The sequence below is a fragment of the Macaca nemestrina genome, chromosome 13 (assembly GCF_043159975.1).
Source record: "Macaca nemestrina isolate mMacNem1 chromosome 13, mMacNem.hap1, whole genome shotgun sequence".
Taxonomy (NCBI): domain Eukaryota; kingdom Metazoa; phylum Chordata; class Mammalia; order Primates; family Cercopithecidae; genus Macaca; species Macaca nemestrina.
Window position 1 is genome coordinate 112,659,138 of NC_092137.1, and position 22,448 is coordinate 112,681,585.

At 44.3% G+C, this 22,448-nt stretch overlaps 1 protein-coding gene across 6 annotated transcripts in view; it reads left to right on the plus strand.

The window, feature by feature from the left end:
- The window catches only part of LOC105490170 (UDP-glucuronate decarboxylase 1), a 113,423-nt gene that overhangs the window by 41,965 nt on the left and 49,010 nt on the right, over positions 1-22,448 (plus strand). For 4 of the 6 annotated variants that reach the window (XM_011755547.3, XM_011755548.3, XM_011755544.2 and 1 more), the window contains exons 6-8: positions 6,382-6,562; positions 15,971-16,075; positions 20,011-20,070. In XM_011755547.3, the coding sequence (XP_011753849.1) occupies positions 6,382-6,562; positions 15,971-16,075; positions 20,011-20,070 (346 nt within the window). Of the gene's footprint in view, positions 1-6,381; positions 6,563-7,328; positions 8,191-15,970; positions 16,076-20,010; positions 20,071-22,448 lie in introns of those variants that run through there. The other 2 variants (XM_071077170.1, XM_071077169.1) reach the window with 2 other exon arrangements.

Sequence of the window (22,448 nt, forward strand, 5' to 3'; positions counted from 1 at the left end):
TTTGAGCATGAATTTGGAAATACATTAGTGTCTCAAGTAGCATAGACAAATTAATTTTTCTAATGTTTTGTTGCCGTGTTGTCAGACCGATCACAAATCTGGTAGTCTACTCTTCTTAGTTTGTTTTGTGCCGCTGTAACAGGTTACCAGAGACTGGGTAATTTGTAAGTAGAAATGTGTTGGCTTATGGTTTGGAGGCTGGCAAGTCCAATATCAAGGGGTGTTCTTGCTGCATCATCCCGTGGCAGAAGGGCAGAGACTGGGTGAGAGAGACAAAGGGGACCCAACTCATCCTTTTACACATAACCCACTGCCACGATAGTGACATAAATTCATTCATGAGGGTGGGGCCCTCATAACCTAATAACTTCTCATCAGGCCTCACCTCCCAATACTGTTGCATTGGGAATTAAGTTTCCAGTGCATGCTTTTGGGGGTACACATTCAAACCCATAGCATTCTGGCTGTGGTCTCTAGAATTTATGTCCTTTTCACATGCAAAACGTATTTATTTCATCCCAGTAGCCCAGCATTTTAACTTGTTCCAGCACCAATTCGAAAGTCCAAAGTCTCATCTAAACATCATTTGGGTAAAATTCAAGGCATGATTCATCTGAAGGCAAATTCCCCTTCAACTGTGAGCCTGTGAAATCAAAACAAGTTATCTACTTGTAAAATACAATGGTGGAACAGGCATGGGGTAAACATGCCCATTCCAAAAGAGAGAAATAGGAAAGAACAGGGTAACTGGTCCCAAGTAAGTCCAAAACCCAACAGGGCAAACAAGATTCAATCGTAATGCTCCGGATCATCTTTCTTGACTCCATGGCCTGAGTCCTGGGTACACTGGGGTCTGGGGTAGGGGTTGGACCTCCAAGGCCTCTGGGAGCCCCAGCCCTGTGGCTTTGTTGGTCTCAGTCCACCTGGCAGCTCACATGAGTTGGAGTTCTGTGCCTGTAACTTCCTCAGGCTGGTGTTACATGCTGGTGGCTTTACAGTTCTGGAGTCTTGGTGGCAGCTGTATTACTGCAGTGAGTCTCTGCCTACCCCCGCCCCGGCCCCCCACCACCTCCCACCCCGCCCCAGGCTATTTGTGACATCCTTTGAAATCTAGATGGAAGAAGCCATGTTCTCATGGCTCTTGCATTCTGCACACTTGCAGAATTAGAGCACCACATGGACACCGCCACCGTTCACAGCCTGTATCTTCCAAAGTGGTAGCTTGAGCTGTGCCTGGACTGGCAGGAGCCACAGCTGTGCTGGTTGAGGAGTGTTAAGGGGAGCAGAGACTTGTGGCAGCACAGAGCAATGAATGCTGACCTTGAGCACCTCTCTGGAAACGTTGGCCTCAAGGTCCCAACCTACCTGGAGGATTTCTGAAATGCCTTCAGGGTCGTTCTCCCGTTGTGTTAACGGACAGAACCTGGCTTCCTTCTAGCCATGCTAATCTGTGTATCAAAGAGTCAGTTGTCTGCACTCTCCCACACTTTTTCATTCTTTATATGGCAAAGCTGGGGATTAAAAAAAATTTTTTTTGTTCTCTTTCCCTTTTAGTTATACAATCTGTCTTTAAACCATTTTTTATTTTACTCTGTGTAGTTAAAAGAAGTCATGCAATTCTTTTAATATTTTGCCAGAAATTTCTTCCACCAGATATCCTAGCTCATGGCTTGTAAATTTTGCCTTCATAAAGCCAGAGGACACAGACACATTTCAGCCAAGTTCTTTGCCACTTTGTAACAAGGATAGCCTTTACTCCAGTTTCCAGTGATACGTTCATCATTTCCATCTGAGACCTCATCAGAATGACTTTCACTGTCCATATTTCCAGCTGTTCTGACCACAACCATATTACAAGTAATCTCTAAGAAGTTCCAGACTTCCCCCATGGCTCTTCTCTTCTGAGCCCTCACCACTGTCTCTTTAACCCTCCATTCACAGAAGTCTAGGCTTTTTCTACCATGCACCTCCACATTCTTCCAGCCTCTACTCATTACCTAGTTCCCAAGCTTTTTCCACATTTTCAGGTGTTTGCATAAGCAACCATCCCACTTCCCTGGTACCCATTTTCTGTCCTAATCCTTTTTGTGCTGCTATGACAGAGTACCTAAGACTGGGTAATTTATAACAGAAATTTATTGACTCATGGCTCTGGAGGCTGGGGAGTCCAAGAACAAGGGGTTGTGATCTGGTGAGGGTCTTCTTGCTATGTCATCACATAGTGGATGGGTAAAGAGAGGGCAAGAGAGAGACCAAAGGAACTTAACTCATGCTTCTATGCGGAACACGCTTCCACGATAACAAACTCACTCCTCTGATAATGGCATTAATCCATTTACTTCACCTCATGGCCTAAACACTGTTACACTGGGGATTAAATTACCAAAACCTGCTTTTGGTGGACACATTAAAAGCACAGCGGCACTGATACATGAATGCTGCAAAATCTTGCCATGAATTTTATTATGTACACGTGCAATGATCTTCCTGTCGATGCTGAGTATTGTAGCATTTATTTTGCTTTACACATCACCACAGCAAACAGACTTAGTTTATTCCCCCTCACCTGCCATTTCATAGGTTAGTCGCATTTCCGAGGCATTTGGCCTATGAGTCTGGTATATTGTTGCTATAACTTGAAGCCTTTTCAGCAAATTGGTAAGCCTTAGAACAGCTTCAACAGAAAGAGAAGGCTTGCTTTGAAATGCATTTTTTGATTTTTTGCTAATTTGCTAAGCATCACAAGTTTGAATGCTGACCTTGAGCTACACCATTTTAGCTGCCTGTTGGCACCCACAAGAGCGAGCCAGAAAGCACACTGAGACAAACCCCTATACTAGAAAGCCATGCAAAGCTGTGTAAGTTCTAATCCATCTCATTGTAAGAGGTCTTACTTCTTTTCTCCTATTCTCTTTTGGGTATTAGCTCCTTGTTACTCAAAGGGTATCCTTGGGTTTGGTGATTAGTGTTCCTGATAGAGCTTTGTAAGTGCTAAGCTTTCACCAAATTTGTTTCTATTTGAAACACTTGCCTAGTGGGCTAACATTGATTAGGATAAAAAATTGCATAACCATCCAGCTATGTTATATAAATCTTAAGTATTTTAGGTAGAAGGAAATTACTTCAGAAAAAAAGAAAATTCCCCTGCGTTTTAGTCAAGCCAAGGTGCTTCCAACAATTTTATTTCAGTACTAAGACTAGTGAGATGTTGGAGATGATCACATATAGTTTAATATGCTGCATCTCTGATATCTCAGAACTGGCTGCCAGGTATTTTGGGCACAGAAATGATGTTAGAATGCCACTGAACATTTTGTTTTCAGAAATATTTGCATATAGAGAAACAGTTACATTAAAAGGGGCTAAATTTCTTTTTAAAAGTTGCAAATTTTTAACTGTAAAAATCATGGAAAACTTGGAAAAATGCAGTAACATGAAGATAAAATGAAATCTCATCCTGTGAGTTAAGCTGTAGTGGTGAGTCAACTTTGAATTTCAATTATTTTTCTGGAAAATCCTTTTTCATAGTCATTGTTCAGGTATAGCAGTAGAATGTGGGAGCTCTTAAGATGAAACACAAACCAGACAAATTGACAGGCAATAGAGAGCATGTAATTAGAAAGAGTATAGCTTTCGTCTATCCCAGCTAGTGATCTCTGAGGATTTTAGTCAAAGACATAACTTCTCTGGGTGTCAGTTTCTTATCTTGAAGGCAAAGAGGATTTGGAAAATGTTGCTATTGGTAAAGCCAAGTGAAAGCTATCAAGCATGAGGATGCCTGGTCTCACCCATCCTATCTTAACCATTTGATTCACATTTCATCAGAGCATATGTAATATCTATGTGGTGGTTAAGGGATGGTTATTCTTGAGGTTGGCCTTGTTAACTGAAAAACCAAACTCTAAAATATTTTAGAGGTTTATTATGAGCCAGTATGAGTAACTGCAGCCCCAGGAAACACAAAACCAAGAAGTCTTGAGTAAGTGTGCCCGAGGCAGGCAGATTACAGTATATACATTTTAGGGAGGCAGAAGTTACAAGGAGGTATAAATCAATATATAGGGGCTTTACATTGGTCTGGCCCAAAAAGACAGGCTGTTTTGAAGTGGGAGCTCATAGGTATAGGTGGGTTAGGAGATTATGTAATTTATTTTATTTTATTTATTTATTTATTTTGAGACAGGGTCTCTCTCTGTCACCCTGGCTGGAGTGCAATGGCACAATTGCCGCTCACTGCAGCCTTGACCTCGCTGGCTCAGAGATTTTTTACTTTGTAATTGGTTAAAGGCGTAAATCTTTGTGTAAAACTTTGGAGTCAGCAGAAAGGAATCTAAGTTGTGACAAGGAAGTCTGTTCACCAATACACTGGGTCAGAGTGACCTGGAGGGATGTGACTTAGCTCCTGTCTGGCACGACCCTAGGTCCTGTTTATGATCTCTGTTTTAACATTAACGTTGGTCAGTTACGTCTAAACTCCAAAAGATAAAGTATAGTGAGGCATGTCCAATCTCCTTTCACATCATGACTGGGAACACAGCTTTTCGGATTTCTCTGGGATTCCCTTTGGCCAAGAGGGAGTCCACTCAGTTGGGGGGACTTAGGATATTTATTTATTTATGAGACAGAGTCTTGCTCTGTCACCCAGGCTGGAGTGCAGTGGTGTGATCTCAACTCACTATAACCTCCACCTCCTAGGTTCAAGTGATTCTTCTGCTTCAGCCACCATAGTAGCTGGGATTATAGACGTGTGGCTAATTTTTGTATTTTTAGTAGAAACGGGGTTTCACCATGCTGCCCAGGCTAGTCTCAAACAGCTGGCCTCAAATGATCCACCCACCTTGGCTTCCCAAAGTGTTGGGATTACAGGCATGAGCCACTGCACCCAACTCAGATGTCATTTTTAGTTTATACCCTCCCCTTCTCCTCTGCCATTTTTGATCTTTTTCATCCAGGTGACTTATTTTTTTATTTATTTATTTTGAGATGGAGCCTCGTTCTGTCACCCAGGCTGGAGTGCAGTGGTGCGATCCACTGCAACTTCTGCCTCCTGGGTTCAAGTGAGTCTCCTGCCTTAGCCTCCCAAGTAGCTGGGATTACAGGAGTGTGTCACCACGCCCAGCTAATTTTTTGTATTTTTAGTGGAGATGGGGTTTCACCATGTTGGCCCGACTGGTCTCAAACTCGTGATCTCAAGTGATCTGCCTGTCTCAGCCTCCCGAAGTGTGGGATTACAGGTGTGAGCTACCACTCTGGCCAAATCCAGGTGGCTTTACTCTCTCACCCGTGGTGAATATTTCATCGTGTGTGAGATTTCATTTATTTTAAACAGGAGTTTCATGGAGAATTACATGTTTTAAAACCATAGACCTAGGAGTTTGTGTACTTTTATTTTAGGTAGAAAGGATTGCTGTCTTCCTATTAATTCTTTCAGTTTGAAACAGAAGGGTGAAATGAATGAGAATTTTGGTGAAGAGAAGGCAGAGTAGAGAACAGGATACAGCAGGCTAGAGAATCGAGTTGCACGTGTCAAGTCTGTTTTCTGAGCCTATTCTTTTCACTCCCACTGCCTATAACCTTCCCCCAGATGAAATTCCCTTTATCCTCCTCCAGTTACACCATTTAATTGGAATGAAATACCTGTGTTCAACTTAAAAGTATTTTTCAAGCGCGGTTGACTTTTCACCTTTGCAGGGGTCTAGGTTTTGTTATTACCGAGTTTCTGTCAAGACCCCTCACAGCTGCCTCATCGTGCTCTGTGGCTGGGAGTGGATACCACACTGTGTTCAAATCACCACTCAGAAATTAAACACACAGTGGACTTAGGCGTTTAGGACTTTAGTCTACAAACAGCATGTATTGCTTATTAATTTGTTCTCGTAAACAATTTAAAAGATACTCGTTTTTCATGCGGTTTTTGAATCTCACTTAAATATTAAGTTTTTTTTGTGGGTAGTTCACCAAATCTCTGCATTTTGCAGATCGCTTTTTCTATAAAGTAATTTTTAAAGTTCTCAGCAGTAATATTAAAGCCATGTGAGCTATGCCCAGCATCCCGTTTGTTACAAAACAAGAACCTTTGGCTAATGGGAAATTCTCTGTCAGCGAAGACATTTTGAAATTTGTAACTACGATTTTTCTGTATTCTTCCCAGAGCAGGATTTTGAAATTTTAGGCTGCTTAGGAGTTTGGAGATAGTGTGACCTCTTTGTTCTGCAGTGAGAGTCAAGGTGCTACCTTAAAACCTTTGCTGTCTCCCTTCCCCGCCTTGCTCCTGCGTTTTAAGTCGTGGCTACACCAGACATGTCTCTCCGTGGAGCTGGTCCTCACTGTGTTCTCATGTGCTTTTTCTGGGAATGTTCCGCACACGCTGTCCGGATGCAGGTAACCGGAGGCGCAGGGTTCGTGGGCTCCCATCTAACTGACAAACTCATGATGGACGGCCACGAGGTGACCGTGGTGGACAATTTCTTCACGGGCAGGAAGAGAAACGTGGAGCACTGGATCGGACATGAGAACTTCGAGCTGATTAACCACGACGTGGTAGAGCCCCTCTACATCGAGGGTGAGTGAAAACTGCACCTTGTTATTATTCAGAGCTACGCAGGTGGCCTCGCCCGAGCTGCGGGATCCCTGAGGGTGAGCTGTCTGGCTCAGCACGTTGAAAGCTATGTTGGGTTTTATTTTTGAAACGTCTCAATGTGTGTGAGGTGCTGTCCTAGTCTCTGTGGTAACGAGTGGTTATAACAGTGTGAATAGCTGTCCTCTCTCCTACATGGCACCCCTGGTCCTGAACTTCGTGGACCTGTCGAAGTAACTTTCCTGTAGTGCACATCTGCTATGATCTGAATGTTGGTGTCCCCCCAAATTCATATGTTGGCATCCCAAGCCCCACAGTGGTGGTGGTAGGAGGTGAGGCCTTTGGAGGTGACCAGTTCATGGAGACAGAGCCCTCACAAATGGGATTAGTGGTTTTATAAAAGAGGCCTCAGAGAGTCCCCTTGGCCTTTCCACCGTGTGAGGACATGGCGAGAATATGCATATATGAACCAGGAAGCAGGTCCTCACCAGCACGCACTCTGCCAGTCCCTTGATCTTGCTAATTTGATAGAAAACCAGTGGTTCAATGTACATTTCTCCGGTTACTCAATATGGTTAGACTTTAACATGTTAATTCATCAGAGAAATACAAATGGTTTTGTTAGTCCATTTAAAAAATATTCTTTTAGTATGAGTTCTTTGTAATAGGAATGTTAACTGTTGGGCTTGTATTTAGCATTTTTCCCACAAAGGCAAAGTTTTTGCCTTTTCGTTTGATTGAAATTTTCTAACACAGTGTCATCTGTTCATATCCCTTTTGCTGTTTCTTCTGTTCTCTTTCTGCTCTAACCATTCCAAGGTTAGATGACTATTTAATATTTAGAAAGCAGCCGTGGTGTTATTTTGTTGGTAGGTTTTTTGCTTCGTTTTTAAACATTTAATTATGTAAGCTGTTTGGGGTTCATTTTGGAGCGAAGCTGTAGTTTTTGTAAAGTGTAAGAGGCCATGTAGATTATAGCTCAGTGGGCTCACTTTCCTCTTGGACTTCCTCCTGGGATTGCTGTGGGGTTAACTGAGGTCATGCGTGTGACAGGGCCTGGCAGGCAGATTCTCACAGGTCCCTGCTAAGATGCCCCTTCCCATGGTTCAACCCAAGATGCTAGGTGGTGCTGTCACAGGACTTTGCTGATGGAATCATGGTTATGAGCCAGCTGGCTTTAAAATGAGGATGATCCTGGATTATCTGGGTGTGCCCCCACATAGTCACATGAAGCATCAAAGGCAGCAACAGAGAATGGAAGAGTCAGGTAGAGAGATTGGATAGGAGAGACACCACGGGGAGACCAGGCAGAAGGGAAGCTGGAGAGGTTTGCAGTGTGCGAGGGACCTGACCTACCCTGGCTGGCTTTGAAGGAGCCGTGAGCGGGAGAGTGTTGCAGCCTCTGGAAGCTGAGACCAGCTGCCTGCTGAGAGCTTGTAAGGGGACCTCAGTCCTGCAGCCTCAGGGAACTGAATTTTGCCATCATCCTGAATCATCCTCTGAAGAAAGGAACACAGCCCTGCTGACACCTTGATTTCTGCCTGCGGGGAGGCAGAGCCAAGAACCAGCTGAGCCACACGGTGCCTGGTCCTGTAGACCTGTCAGATCAGATCGTGAGTGGATATTTTTTGAGCCTCTGAATTTGATTAGGCAGCAATAGAAAACTACTGTGAGGACTTAGCACAGCACTGGGCCCTCATTTCACTAAGTGCTGCCCAAATTATACCTTTTTTTTTTTTTTTTGAGACAGAGTCTCGCTCTGTCACCCAGGCTGGAGTGCAGTCATTGAGGCGCCATCTCAGCTCACTGCAAGCTCTGCCTCCCGGGTTCACGCCATTCTCCTGCGTCAGCCTCCTGAGTAGCTGGGACTATAGGCGCCTGCCACCACGCCCGGCTAATTTTTTTGTATTTCTTAGTAGAGATGGGGTTTAACCGTGTTAGCCAGGATGGTCTCAATCTCCTGACCTTGTGATCCACCCGCCTGGGCCTCCCCTAAATGATACCTATTAATATTACTACTCTCTTCTCTTTTTTAGCACATGGCAAAAAATATTTATTTTATGACACTGTTGTTCATATAATTTCAGTACTACCGAGAATCCAGAACCTAATAAAAATGGTGTTTTAATAAGTAAATTATCTTCTTTAACTGCGAGCTTTGATACCATAGCTGCTCTAGGCCATTTCCACCAATTCTGTGACTGTGTGTAAGACACGCACACAAACATACACATACATGCAAACACACACACACACGCCCACACACTGAATGAAGTCATACAGTAAATAATTGCTGTTTTGTCCTTTGTTCGGAGTCTTGCATTCCCTCAGTTGGCATGTATGTTGGGAGAGCATAAGATAAGCTTCTCTGCCTCTGTAGTTTGAAGCCTGTTTTCTACTTTCTCCTTCAGCGGGTCCTCAGCCTTAGCATCGGGTCTTCTGTGCCCTTGATAATTTCCCGCTTGCTGCCCCCTCCATCTCTTCACTCTTTCTGCCCTCACAATGCCCACTTCATCCAACAATGCCAAAGTGTACCTTCCTTTGAAGCCCACATGAAACATTCTCCAAGATTGATCATATTCTGAGCCATAAAGGACACCTCAGCCAACCCGAAAGAATAGAGTCCTATAAAGTGTCCTCTCAGACCAGAGTGGAATTACACTGGAAATTAGTAATAGAAAGATACCTGGAAAACTACAAAAATATTTAGTGATGAAACAACAAACTTCTACATAACATATGGGACAAAGGAGAAATCTCAAGAGAGATTAAACATACTTTCAACTAAATGAAAGAATTAGGTTTCTTGTTTATATATTTGATAAAGAATGAGATGGAAGAGAGTCTGAAATATTTTTCTCTTTTCAAAAGAATCTTTTTTCCTCATGATGAAAATAATACATACGTGTTAAAGAAAATGTAGAAAGGTATTTTACAAAGCAAATAGAAAATTATTTTTAATCTTTCTACAAACTGTTGAGGAAGTTGGCTGGGCGCGGTGGCTCACACCTATCATCCCAGCACTTTGGGAGACCAAAGAGGGTGGATCACTTGAGCTCAGGAATTTGAGTCCAGCCTGGGCAACATGGTGAAACCCAGTCTGTACCCAAAATACAAAAAGTTAGCCGGGCGTGCTTGTGCATGCCTGTGGTCGCAGCTATTCAGGAGACTGAGGCATGAGAATCACTAGAACCCAGAATGCGGAGGTTGCAGTGAGCCAAGATAGTGCCGTTGCACTCCAGCCTGGGTGACAGAATAAGACCTCATCTCAAAAAAACAAAAACAAAAAACCCATTGAGGCTAACATCCAGTTGTTTTCCTAAATGTGATTTTTTTTTTTCAAATTAAAAGCGTGCTTAATAGGTAATATGGTTATATGGTTCAATTATTTTAAAAAATAAATGGAAAAGATGGTTAGGCACAGTGGATCATGTCTGTAATCCCAGTACTTTGGGAGGCTGAGGCAGGCAGATCGCTTGAGTCTAGGAGTTCCAGACCAGCCTGGGCAGCATGGCAAAATCCTGTCTCTACAAAAACTAGCCAGGCGTGGTGGCATGTACCTATGGTCCCAGCTACCCAGGGGGCTGAGGTGGGAGGATTGCTTGAGCCCGGGAAGTCGAGGCTGCAGTGAGCCATGACTGCACCACACTCCAGCCTGGGTGACAGAGGAAGACCCTGTCTCAAAAATAAATAAATAAATAATAAACATAAAAATGGAAAAGATAAAACTATAAAGTCTTCCTCTTGCCAGTTCTCAGCTCTCCTCAGGAAACAGCTGTTGATCCTTTCTTTGTATTCATCTGCAGTGTTTGTATGTGACCCAACTAACACAAATAGGTATTTATAGTTCTCCCTTTTTATATAACCTATTATGTATTATCCTGAATCTTATTGTCTTCCACTTACTGTGTCCTGGTGATCTTTCATATATATCATATATAGAGACCTTTTTTGGCAGCTGCTTAGTGTTCTGTTTTGTGACTATACTAGCTAGATCTCTTTACCAAGACACGGGTTTTTTTCCCCTCAACATTACTTGTTAGCAAGTTGCCTTCTTATGAATATATTGTAATTTCCTTAGTCCTGTGTTGTTGGATCTTTAGGTTGATTGCAGTTTGGGGCCATCATAAACCATGCTTCAGAAAGCCACGCATCTGTGTCTCTGTCATCATTTTCATAGTACACTGGCTTTCCCAGGGTCCTGCTACAGAGCACCTGTGCTTCCCCGAAATACTGTCCCAATTTACTTTTCCACCATCTGCATAAATAGTGATCTTGAGACCAGCGTTTCCATGGGAAACAGGAAAAGGCAGAAATGCGCATTGTGTCATGGGAAGACCAGTACTGGGAACTTGTAGTATCTCTGTTGAAGAGGTCCAGGAAAATAAAAGAAGGAAGTGTCCATAGCTAACCCTTAACTATATTCCAAGTGCTATTCTAATTGCTGTTTATGGTTGGCAGGTTTAATTATGTCAATACTTGTGCGAAGTAGGCAGCTATTTTCCTCATTTTTTAGGTGAGGAAACCAAGACGTGGAGTCCTTTCCATTACCTGCCTTTTGCCTGGATGCTCGGTTCCTATGGAGGGCTAGGGGTGGGGGCACCAGGAGAGGGAAGACAGGAGAGCCAAGCCATTAACCCTGGGTGCCCCCCCTAAAGAGGAGGAGTGGGAACAGTGTTTGCCAAGGGGATTGAGTCCATGTTTATGTAGACATTTAAAGCATGCAGCTCCGATTAGAATATTTTTGTTGAAGTATCATTTAGAAAATTTTTTCTCAGCTTTCAGTTTATATTGCAAATGTAAATAAAATTGCAGTGGCGGCTCTTAGAGATCTCCCTCTGTTTAATTTGGAGCTGTGGAGGCTTCCTGTGGAGCAGCCTAGGACACTGGAAATTCTTTCCCCTGCGGTGGCTTCACAGGGAAGGTGACCCCCTCGCTCAGAACAGCCGACAGCACTGGCGGGCAACCCCAGCTCCCGGCGGCCGAGCCGGTTTCTAGTGTGCGCAGCCTTTGCCCTAAGTAAATACATTTGACATGAAATGAAGGGAAAATCTTGCTGTTTTGCTTCTTTGTGCCGAGAGAAATTTGGTCTTTATACTTTGAGAAGTTCTGTATCTTCTTCATTCCCGTTTTCCATCCTAAATACTGTTTCTGGAGACGGAGACGAGGGCCATGCTGTGAGGCTTCACATTGCAGAGAGGAACATCTCATTGGGGAGTATTTCTGTAAAACCTCTGACTCGAGTGTAGGAAAAGAGAATTCGACTGTAAGTGTCTTTTATGATGGGAATTGAGTATATGCTAAATAATCACGTGAGTTCACAGAAAGAACTAACCCATTGTTTTGCATTTTAGTGTTTCCTTAGTCTTCAGTCTCATGGTACAAATCCTTAACTGGCCCTTGGCAGTTTCGTAGAGCGTGGGAGTGGCCCAGAATGAGGCTTGACACAGACTATGTCACTAACTTAAGACAAAATTAAAAAGAAAATCAACCAAAGAGTGGAAGCTATAGTCAGTTTTTCTGTGGAAGAGGTTTTTTTGGTAGAAGAAAATGCTTGATTTCTCCGATGTGTTCTGAACAGTGGTTTCAGGTTATTCCGAGCTGTTCTCTTCCTGCGGTGATTTTTTTTCTTCCCTATTTATGTGTCATTTATGTGGGTTTTGGGCACAGTGAAATTCAACCTAAGACCCTATAGGGAGTTCATTCGTGGTTTGACTGGTTGGATTTTCCTGGTCAGAATTCACAGAAGGGCCGAGCAAGTTGCAGCCGTGCCCTTACTCAGCCTCTTCCCAACATAAAATTACCCTGCTTTCTGGTAGGAATGCCGCTGATCATTAATTGGAGCTCTTTTAGGCTCATTTCTTGAGACTTCTGTTTTTCCAGCTGAACTCCCAGCACATGGCTTTGTAAATGTGAAAGGTCGCAGCAGGGTCTCTGAGTGGTCTCTGAAACGGCTGTGTGGGCACCTGTGAATGGGCTGCCTTTCTGTCCCCCTTTGACTTCCTCTCCCCACCTCAGCTTGGAGTTTGGAACATGAAGCTCATGTGTGGTGTACTCTGAACTGTGCAGCTGACATGTTCCAAGGGCCTCTGTCCTGGGTTGTGAGGGTTAGAGGGTTAGCCTCGCTGCTTCATTTACATTCTGAAGCCAGTTGTTACTAATGTTACTTCGTGTTTACCTGGCACCCCTCATTGCTGGTTATTGCCCCTGTTCTGAATTTCCCCTCTTTTCTCCCCTTCAGAATTGCTCAGCAGACTACTTAACCAACAGACTCTGCTGCAGTGCCCTTTTTAGGATAGGAACTGGAGTTACTGTTAACGTTACAGGAAGAACACATTCTCAGAGGAGAGCGGGTGGTGGGAAACTTTGATTTTCATAGAGTGTTCAGTTTCCTCTCAAATGGGAGGATGCAGCAGCGCCGCTACTTAACTGAACGTCTCGACAGTTTGACGGGGCAGCCCTCAGCCTTCCGGAGCAGCAGTGGGACTGACCTGTCCAATGAGGAAGAAACCCCGAACCAGATGTACTGGCCTTTGGGGATGGAAAAACCCCAGTTTACGCTTAGTTCTTCTCTCAGCTAACTTTTGTGGAGCCCTGTTCCCAAATTGGCTTGGGCCAGAGCACCATGGAAGGGTATTTGTTGTAAATGGAAGGTTTCCAGGGCCTCCTGGAAATCCTGAAGCGTGAGACCTGCGGTGAGCTCAGGAGTCTGCGTTTGTGGGTGACCGAGGGGGCCTCCCCTCCCTGCAGAGTCCACACTGTGGAGAGCATCAGGAGGGGAAAGGCCTGCGTCTTGTGCTTGGCGAGTTCATCATCTAGTGAGGAAGGCATGTGTGAATCTCGGGACAAGGCAGCGCTGAGCCGTTGTGGACTAGCGGTGCAGGCAAGGGGTTATTTCTGACCAAGGGCAGTGAGAAGGTTTCCCACAGAGACTGACGTCTGGATTGAGCTTTGAAGAAGAAAGCCAGGACTGGAGCAGATGAGGAGGGAGGCGTGCGAGGCTAATGACAGTGGCTTTCTGTTTGATGTCGGGGCGGTTTCCTGTTCTCTCAAGGCACACTTCTTCCCTCTTAGCCTTTCATGCAGTTTCCTGTCTTTCCTTGCCTACCTTGTCACCTCGAGTAAAGATAGTGATGCATAATTTGTTGTGTTAGATCACAGCTCATGCAGAGTTGTTTAGACTCTCTTTGAGGAACGTAGGGTGACCCTGTCTGTGTAAGCAGAAATGCCCGTGAGTGTGAGTCAGGTGGCAGCAGGTTCCAGGTCTCGCACACCTGAGCGGAGTCTGTGGTGTCGTACTCAGCTCCGAAGGTCTGGCGAGGTTCTTTTTTTTTTTTAATTTTGATTTTAGTTTTAAAATTTTGTTTATTTCTGTTTTTGAGACGGAGTTTTGCTCTTGTTGCCCAGGCTGCAGTGCAATGGCGCCATGTTGGCTCACCGCAATCTCCACCTCCCAGGTTCAAGTGATTCTCCTGCCTCACCTTCCTGAGTAGTTGGGATTACAGGTGCCCGCCATCACACCTAGCTATTTTTTAAAAATTTTTAGTAAAGACGGATTTTACCATGTTGACCAGGCTGGTTTCGAACTCCTGACCTCAAGTGATCCACCCACCTCGGCCTCCCAAAGTGCTAGGATTACAAGCATGAGCCATCGTGCCCAGCCCTCATTTGGTTTTGAACTTGGCACAGTCCCGCTCCAAAGTGGCAGTGGGTATGAGGAGTCATCTTCAGAGGAGGCAGCACAGTGCCTGTTTCTGGGGCTAATGGTCTGCTGCTTCTACCTGCAGCCCTGGAGCTTGGAAGCAGGTGTGCAGGAACTGACCCGATCTGTGCTGGACCTAGCTGGAAACTGCAAAAGATAGCTTGGCCTTAGAATTATGGGACTTTGTGAAAACTGATTTTTAAAAGGTATCTTGTTAAATTACAATTTGTATAATAGAATGTTAGTTCGTATTTTTAGCGGTTTTTCAGCTCAGAATAACTTGTGGGGGTGGGAACAGCAGTCACGGGATTTCCTTTTACTTGGACAGATCCTTTCAGCGAACTTGCATCTTGACAGACCATCAATAATTTTAAAGATTTTGGGTTTTGTCAGTTCTCTTTACAAAAAGATTATTCTTCCCATAAGTGTTGGTTCTATTTCTAAATGAACTCACTGGTTTTCAGGCTTGACTTTCAAATGTTAAAATATATATATACACACACACGTATATATGTGTATGTATATATGTACATATATGTATATATGCATGTATATATGTGTGTGTATGTGTGTGTGTGTGTGTGTGTGTGTGTATATATGAAGGTCTAGAGTCTCCCAGCTTGCTTCAGGGTGTTAGGGACCCAGGCATTACCTCACTGGGGGACTAGTGCACAGTCAGGATTGATTGAGAACCTCTAGACTGACCTGCTGCGACTCAAAGGCTTGATCTTCAGCTCTTCCATTCCTAGCATTGGGAAAGGGAAGACAGCAGCAGTTACCTGGTCAGGAGGAGCCCGGAAGGCCCGGGCAGAGGGGCCCCTGCAGATATTCTGACACATCCATGTGCAAGGGAGGACTCATTTTGGCAGCAGAGCTTTCAGATCCCTGTTCCTCACTCTCCTGTGGATGGTGGATATGTTTCCTCACCAGTGGCTGAAAGTAGAATGGCATGACACGGACTTTGTCTGAAAGGATGGCATTGCTCCCGTGTGTGTGTCTGTTGCTGCCACTCCACAGTGAGAGGCTGGTCCCCAAAGGCGTCTCTGCTGTGTGCCGGTGTTGCCTGACGTGGATCGGTGCTGGAGGGCTGCGGGTAGTGATGCTAAAGTGAATGCCTGTGCAGGAGGAGCAGGGGTTGTGTGGAATCTGAATTGCTTTGCCATTCATGGCTTTAAAACCCCGTCTCCCTCCCTCTCCATGGTCTCAGGGTCTGGTTTTATGTATGCAGGATGCATAAAAACAAAGGAAAGGCTACTTTCTCCCATAGTTCTGTGTCTTTGGTTTTAAGTCATATTTGCCTCACAAACTAAGAAAAAAATTCATGCTTAATTCTGTGTCTGAAAAATATCAGTCTTCCTTCTGATTTGAGTGCTTTATCTGGGACAAATATTTCAGAAAACAATCAACTCAGTAATCGAATTGACTCTGGTTACACAAGAACAGACTCAAATAACTGACCCAGCACATGTTTTTGTTTCCAGATAATTAGACTTTCTATTTTTGTTTAACCTTTTTCTAATTACAAATGTAAATTAGTTTATATAAAGAATAAAATAACATGATTTCGGTGAAAGATAGACTAATACATTTATTATACAGTGTATATCCTAGGAGGTCAGTATTTTTTTTAGCGGTTTTTGTTTTGTTTTGTTTTGTTTTTAAGTAATAGGCTTCTGTTTTGTCTCCTTTAGTTGACCAGATATACCATCTGGCATCTCCAGCCTCCCCTCCAAACTACATGTATAATCCTATCAAGACATTAAAGACCAATACGATTGGGACATTAAACATGTTGGGTAAGTTGTCATTTTCTTGTTTTTTGGCTCTTGCTGGGAATATTTTAGACGATTATAAGCATAGGACATTGAATCTTCTACTAGAGTTTGATCTGGGTCCCTTATCATCCCTTATCGCCCTGCCTGTGGTATTTGGCAGTTTTGCAGTGTTATTTCAGTGTGACTTTATTTATCATCAGAATATGTCATGGAGGAGATATTCTAACTTTTCATGCATCATAGTAATCAGGCTGCAGCACCCTGGTGTAGGATCCCCTGGGAGTGACCACCCAGCCTTCCCCTCCTCCTCTCCTCTGAAACCAGTTGATGAATGCCAAGGATAAGTGGCATGCCTCATGCTGGAAAGAGGCAGTGGTGGCTCTCATCCCGAGGTTGGCTTGGCATGGCCTTACACACGGTTGTTTCAGTAGCACTCTTTGAAGGAATGGATGGAGACGTCTGTATGGGATGTTATCAAGATGGAGTACCTACCCTAGATTGGACTTCAGGGTTCGCATTCATGAAAGATGGAAGAGAGAGCATTGTTAAGGGTGGCCATATGTGTATATTCACAAGTGACATGCCTTAGATTTATAGCTCTGGGTAGTATGCACATATTAATGTTTAAAATTGGAGGCATGCTTAAATTTGGCACAGTTTTTTTCAAAAAACTCTCGGGGTTTTGATTATTTGCAAAGTGAAAGAAAGGAACCGCTTTTTAAAATGGCAAGTAAATGATGGATTTAAGTGTAGGAACATTTAATACAGGTTCTGCAAATAGACTTGGGAAATACAGCACTAAATTTTGATTTGAACAAAACATGGAGTCAAGATAATGAAAGGACAGCCAGAGATTGGTTTCTCTCTTAGACACAATATTTTAGGGGGTGGTACTAGTCAAGGTTCTACAGAAGAACAGACCAATAGGATGTGTAGAGATTTAGAGAAAGAGATTAGTTACGAGGGATTGGCTCACGTGATTATGGAGGTCGAGAAGTCCCACCGTCTGCCTTCTGCAAGCTGGAGAACCAAGAAAGCCAGGGGTGTAGTTCCAAGGCCTGAGAACTGGAGAGCCGAGGGCAGATCAATGTTCTGTGTAAGCAGTCGACCTGCCTCCATCTCTGTGTTCCAGTCAATCCTGTAAGGGACTGGATGATGCATCCACAGTGGGGAGGGCCATCTGTTCTACGCAGTCTACAGCTTCAAATGCTCCTGTCTTCTGGAAACACCCTCACAGACACCCCCGGACATAATGTTCAACCAGATCCCTGGGCATCCCGTGGCCTAAGTTGACACATAAAATGAACCATCACAAGGGTCAAGTTGTTTGGAGTAAGATGATTCATTCTTCCTGTCTGGAAAGAGCTTTATCTTCTTTGTTACCATCCCCTGCTCTGGTCCCAGACAGAACAGGGTGCTGCTGCTTCTGCTTAGAGGTGTACGTGGTGCCCTCTTCTTGCCATCACAAGCGCCTACCCCTGCATTATACCAGAACTAGACCGTAGAGGAACCCCATCATGCACTTGGTGTTTAGAGAGATTCCATTTGTTCTTCCTACTTAGGGGATGCAGTCACTGTGCCCATGGGTCCTGTCACTGTGGGGCAGATTCAGATGGGGTTACCCTCAGGCTCTTCTGCACTCGGCGCCCCATGGGGGGTGGGGGCTGCTGAATGGGCACAAGTGTCGGTGATACCTAGTAGGGTGGGAAAGGCTCCCAAAGAGAGGCCTCAGCAAAATGCTATTAGAGTTAAATGCAAAAGTGACTCGAGCTAGGGCTTGAGCTATGACTGAGATTGAATGTGGAGGCCTTGCAGGAATGGTATAGAGTGCTCCAGGAGAGATGTTGACAAAAGGCGAAGGGAGACCATTGGTAGGCTGGAAAGAAACCCACGTTGGACTTTGTATTCTGAACGGAGAGGAGCCGTCATTAGCCATCTTGCACTTGGGATAAGATGCCATGAACTTTGCCTGGCTTCTTCCTGGTGAGACCCTTTCCTCTATGTAACTTGCCCGCCTCCCAGACCCTGTGCTAGACTTCTTCCTCTGATGAAAGCTTTTCGTAACCCCCAGACACTGTAGCAGCAGGATAGCTCCCTTGGCTTCACTCCCTGACAGTTGCCTCTGTAGATCCTGCGTAAGTCATTCCATGAAAGTGATACAGAAGTAGTCCTAGTTTCAACATCTTTAAACTCGGTTGTTTTTGAAATACAACACATTGCATTTGTGATGTGTGTTTGTGACCAAAGTTCAGAGAAAACTATAAACTGGAAATAACTCAGAATATAAAATGTATAGTCACTTTGGAAAACAGTTTGACGCTTTCTTAAAAAACTAAATACGCACCTACCATATTACTCAGTAATTGTATTCTTGGGCATTTCTCCCAGAGAAATGAAAATTTATGTTGACATAAAAACCTGTATGAATGTTCATAGCAACTCTTTTTGTGTAGAGGTCGAAAACGAGAAGCAACTAGAATGTCCTGTCATAGGTGAATGGTTAACGGCAGCACATCCATATATCCCCTGGAATTGTACACGGCAATAGATTAGGAAGGATCTGTTGATACACACTGCAGCTTGGATAGATTTTGAGGGAAATATGCTCCGTGAAAAAATTCAGTCCCAAGAGGTCATGTTCCATTTGTGTATCTTCCTTGAGATGACACAATTATAGACATGGAGAATTGGTTCGTGGTTGCCAGGGGTCAGCAGGTGGGAGGGAGAGAGGAGAGGCTGCAGAAGGGCGGTGTGAGGAATCCTGGTGGAGATGGAAATGCTCTATCACTTTTATCAATGCAATGTCCATTTCAGTGGAAATAGTCACCGATCATATCAATGTCAATGTCCTGATAGTGACACAATCTAGTTTGCAAGTTTTAGCATTGGAGGAATCTGGGTAAAAGATACATAAGGTCCCTATATTGCTTTGTACAATTGAATTTGAATGTACAAATATCTCAAAATAAAAAATTTAATCAGGAAGAAAAAGATCTCAGGGTCCTTCATTTTGAGGCTACTACATTGTTGGACACGCTAATACCTCTGGTTCCCGCACGCTAGAATCCTTCCACCCCCACCAGCCTCGCCCAGAAGCGCACATAGGCTGCATGTGCCTAGCTTGTCTCACCCTCCTAGCAGTGCTTTGTGGGCATGTGTTGGCCCCTGCTCTGTGTGGGGGACAGAGCTGAGGGGTGTCCACACAGCCCCCGTCTAGTGTAGTGGCGATTGGGGATGGGGTATGTCCCCTGTCTTAAGTACAGGGTTAATGAAGGTCAGGGGGGTTCTTGGAGCCTGTAATGAACCTCTGTACACTGGGACTCTGTGAATGAGTTTGGAAGACTTTCCATACTTACTTGACTACCGTAGATAATGATGTTCTAGTCAGTTACATGTGAGTGGTCAGTCCAGGGAATGGGTTCAAAGCAGGACTGAGGAATGTGACAGTTGCTTTGGAGAAGGTGCTGTGTAAGCTGAACCGCAAAGGAGGAAGAAGAATGTGTGGACAGTTATCCAGACAGGGTGGCATGGGCAGTTGGAAGAGCCCAGGACATGTTCAGGAAGTGGCAGGTGGACCATTGTGGAAGTTAAGGAGAGAAGGGCCTTGCCTTCTGCCAACCAAGGGAAAGTTACCCAGTACAATATGGGGTAATATTTGGGGGCAGAGGAGTGCCTCAGGAAACTCCTGAAATCACACTTTATCAAACTAACGGATTCTGCATTTGGCCCTGCTTATGACAGTATTCAACAAAATACTGGCCTTCTGAGAATCCATTTATGTTTTTCTTACTGCATTTGTTTTGTTTATTTTGGTGCCAAAGCAGATGCAGTAAGAGTAGATAATTGAATAGATAATTAAATGTCTTTAATACTAAAACATTGCTTAAATTGGCCAGCAAAAAATGTGCCCGCACATGTAAATCGAGTCTCTTTTATCATGTCTTTGCTTTCTATAGGGCTGGCAAAACGAGTCGGCGCCCGTCTGCTCCTGGCCTCCACATCGGAGGTGTATGGAGGTGAGTAGGGGGCTCTCTCAGGGTACGCTCACTCCAGCCCTTGGTCTATTTTCATCCTGTCTCGGAAGAGTCCAGGGTTCTTTTCTGAGGAGACTCAGCCCGCCCATGCTCCTCCTGTGCACAAGAGGCTACCTGTCAGCCTCCCCGGTTGCCAAGCTCCTCTGCCCGGTGGGACAACCTCTCATTTGATCACACATCATTGGAGCACTGCACCCTGTCACCTGGCCAATAAAGACCCACCATTTATGATTCCACGGAAGTGTTTCTGCCATTCTGCTCTGAAAACACCCCAGAAATCACACTATCTTTTTACCTGTTTGGCTGCACGTGTCGTTCTTCTATGTGAGTCATGCGTGCTGCATGCCTGACCTCCCAAGAGCTCACGGGCTGGCCTTTAAGGCTTCCTGGGAGAAGAGACATGCGCTTACTGCCTCCCGTGTTGTATAACGAGTTCTGGAAGAACCTTAAGCAGGTAGTGTCAGAACACCCATGAGTTTGTTTTACCAAGCTACAGCCTCCCTCTCCTTCACTGCCTGGGAAGGAGTTGAGGAGTGGGGACCAGGGGCTATATTTCCAATTCGTATTGATTTCTCTTCAGCCCCAAACCAGCTGAGTGTGCAGGGTTTAGGAGAACTGCTTCGCTGATGCAGCGGAAGCCAGGTCCTGGTATGATGCAATTTTTCTATTTTACATTCTTACTGTGGACGAGAGAAGGAAGTAAGAGGGCAAAATCAGAAGAAACTTTTTTTTTTTAAGTAAGGAAACGGAATGAAAAAACATAGCAACAGAGAAGTTCTTCTCAATGCAGTGGTATTCTTTGTAATCTCTATGAAAAGGTAGTTCATAGTCTACGTTTTGGAAGTCCTCAGCGGTTACTAATAAAAGAGCAGAGCGTGCCCCTCCCGACCTGTGGGATGTGGTGTCTGTCCAGGGGAGCACAGTGACATGTTTCCCACAGCCACCCTGCTTCCCCCACTTGTCTCATTTATTATCCGCGTGTCTGACAGGAGCCTGTGTTCCTTAGGCTTCCTAAATAACTGAGAATGTAATTTGTGGAAGTCACCAAGTGCTCTCCTCTGACCTTGAACAACCAAAGTAAACTTTTGTGGAGCGTTTGCTTAGTGCCTTAGCCTCACAGAATGCTGGAAAGGGGAGATGATTGGAAATTATTTTTGGCTCTGGATCTTTACTTTCGTGTTAACAATGTAAGTTTTCCCTGTTTTTTTCCACGGTGATTTTGTGAGGAGACTTATTTAGAAGCTTGCCGTCCTGAGCATTTCAGTCCAGACGGTGCCTGTCCAGGGACAGATGGGCGTACCCAGCCTTTTCTTTCTTGTCCTTTGTCCAATTTATGACCATCTCTTTTGGAGTGTAGCTTGCCCAGCTCTTGTCAAAGAGCCCCGGAAAAAGGTCTGAAATCAATCCTCTGGTCCATTCTGTGAATTTAAGTCAATGATTCCCTTCTCTCAGGAAGTCGTTTCCTTAGAACTTTTCTCCCACTGAGCAGTGAGAAGTTTGCCCTTCGAAAGGGAGTTTTAAACCACAGCAGCAGATACATAGACCTTTCTTTGCAGCACACTTCTGCATTGCCGCGGAGGCTGTGCTGACCCAGAGGGATCCCCTGAGCAGAAATGTGGCAGGATACCTGTCTGTTTGCCTCCCTGCACCTGCTCAGGCCCACTGAGTCCCAAGTCAGACTTCAGGGGTAAGATAAACAAGATGGGAATTTATAACAGTGCATCTTTTTGTCCAGATTTCATGGCAAAGACTTACACGTTTTATATCATAGTTGTACTCAAGTGTGTATAAAATTCTAGGTGTACTAAATAAATTAGATGTATATTCACATTCCAGAAATATACTCGTGTGAATAAGAGAATTTGTTACTTGTTTTCTTCCAATAATCTCTTCCCCTGGTATGTCTTAAAGCGTGGTTGATTTATACGCTAGAGAAACAGGAATTGGGAGTGTAAAATGAGGGCTAGGAGAACAGGCTCCCATTTGCCAGGGAACACCCCATCCCTCCACCTGCCCTACAGGAGCCTCCACGTTGTCTCGTCACAGGTCTCAATGTGTTCTGCTGATGGCACATGTCAAAGTCATCATGTTCCACAGATGCTGCGTTTTTCATTTTTTTCAATAAATACATGTTTTGCTCCAGTTATTGATTTTATAAATATAAAACAAAACCATGTATCTCTTCACATAGATTCTATTTAATTGTAATTTGCATAGCACTCTAAAAGTGAAGAACAATTTACGGAAGAGAGGGAAAACTTAAAATTGGGAGACCTGATCTTTTTCTTTTTTTTTTCCCCTGTAAGTAAAATGTCATTGCTTAATATCGTGTCCTACTGGAACTTAGAGAATGGACCGGA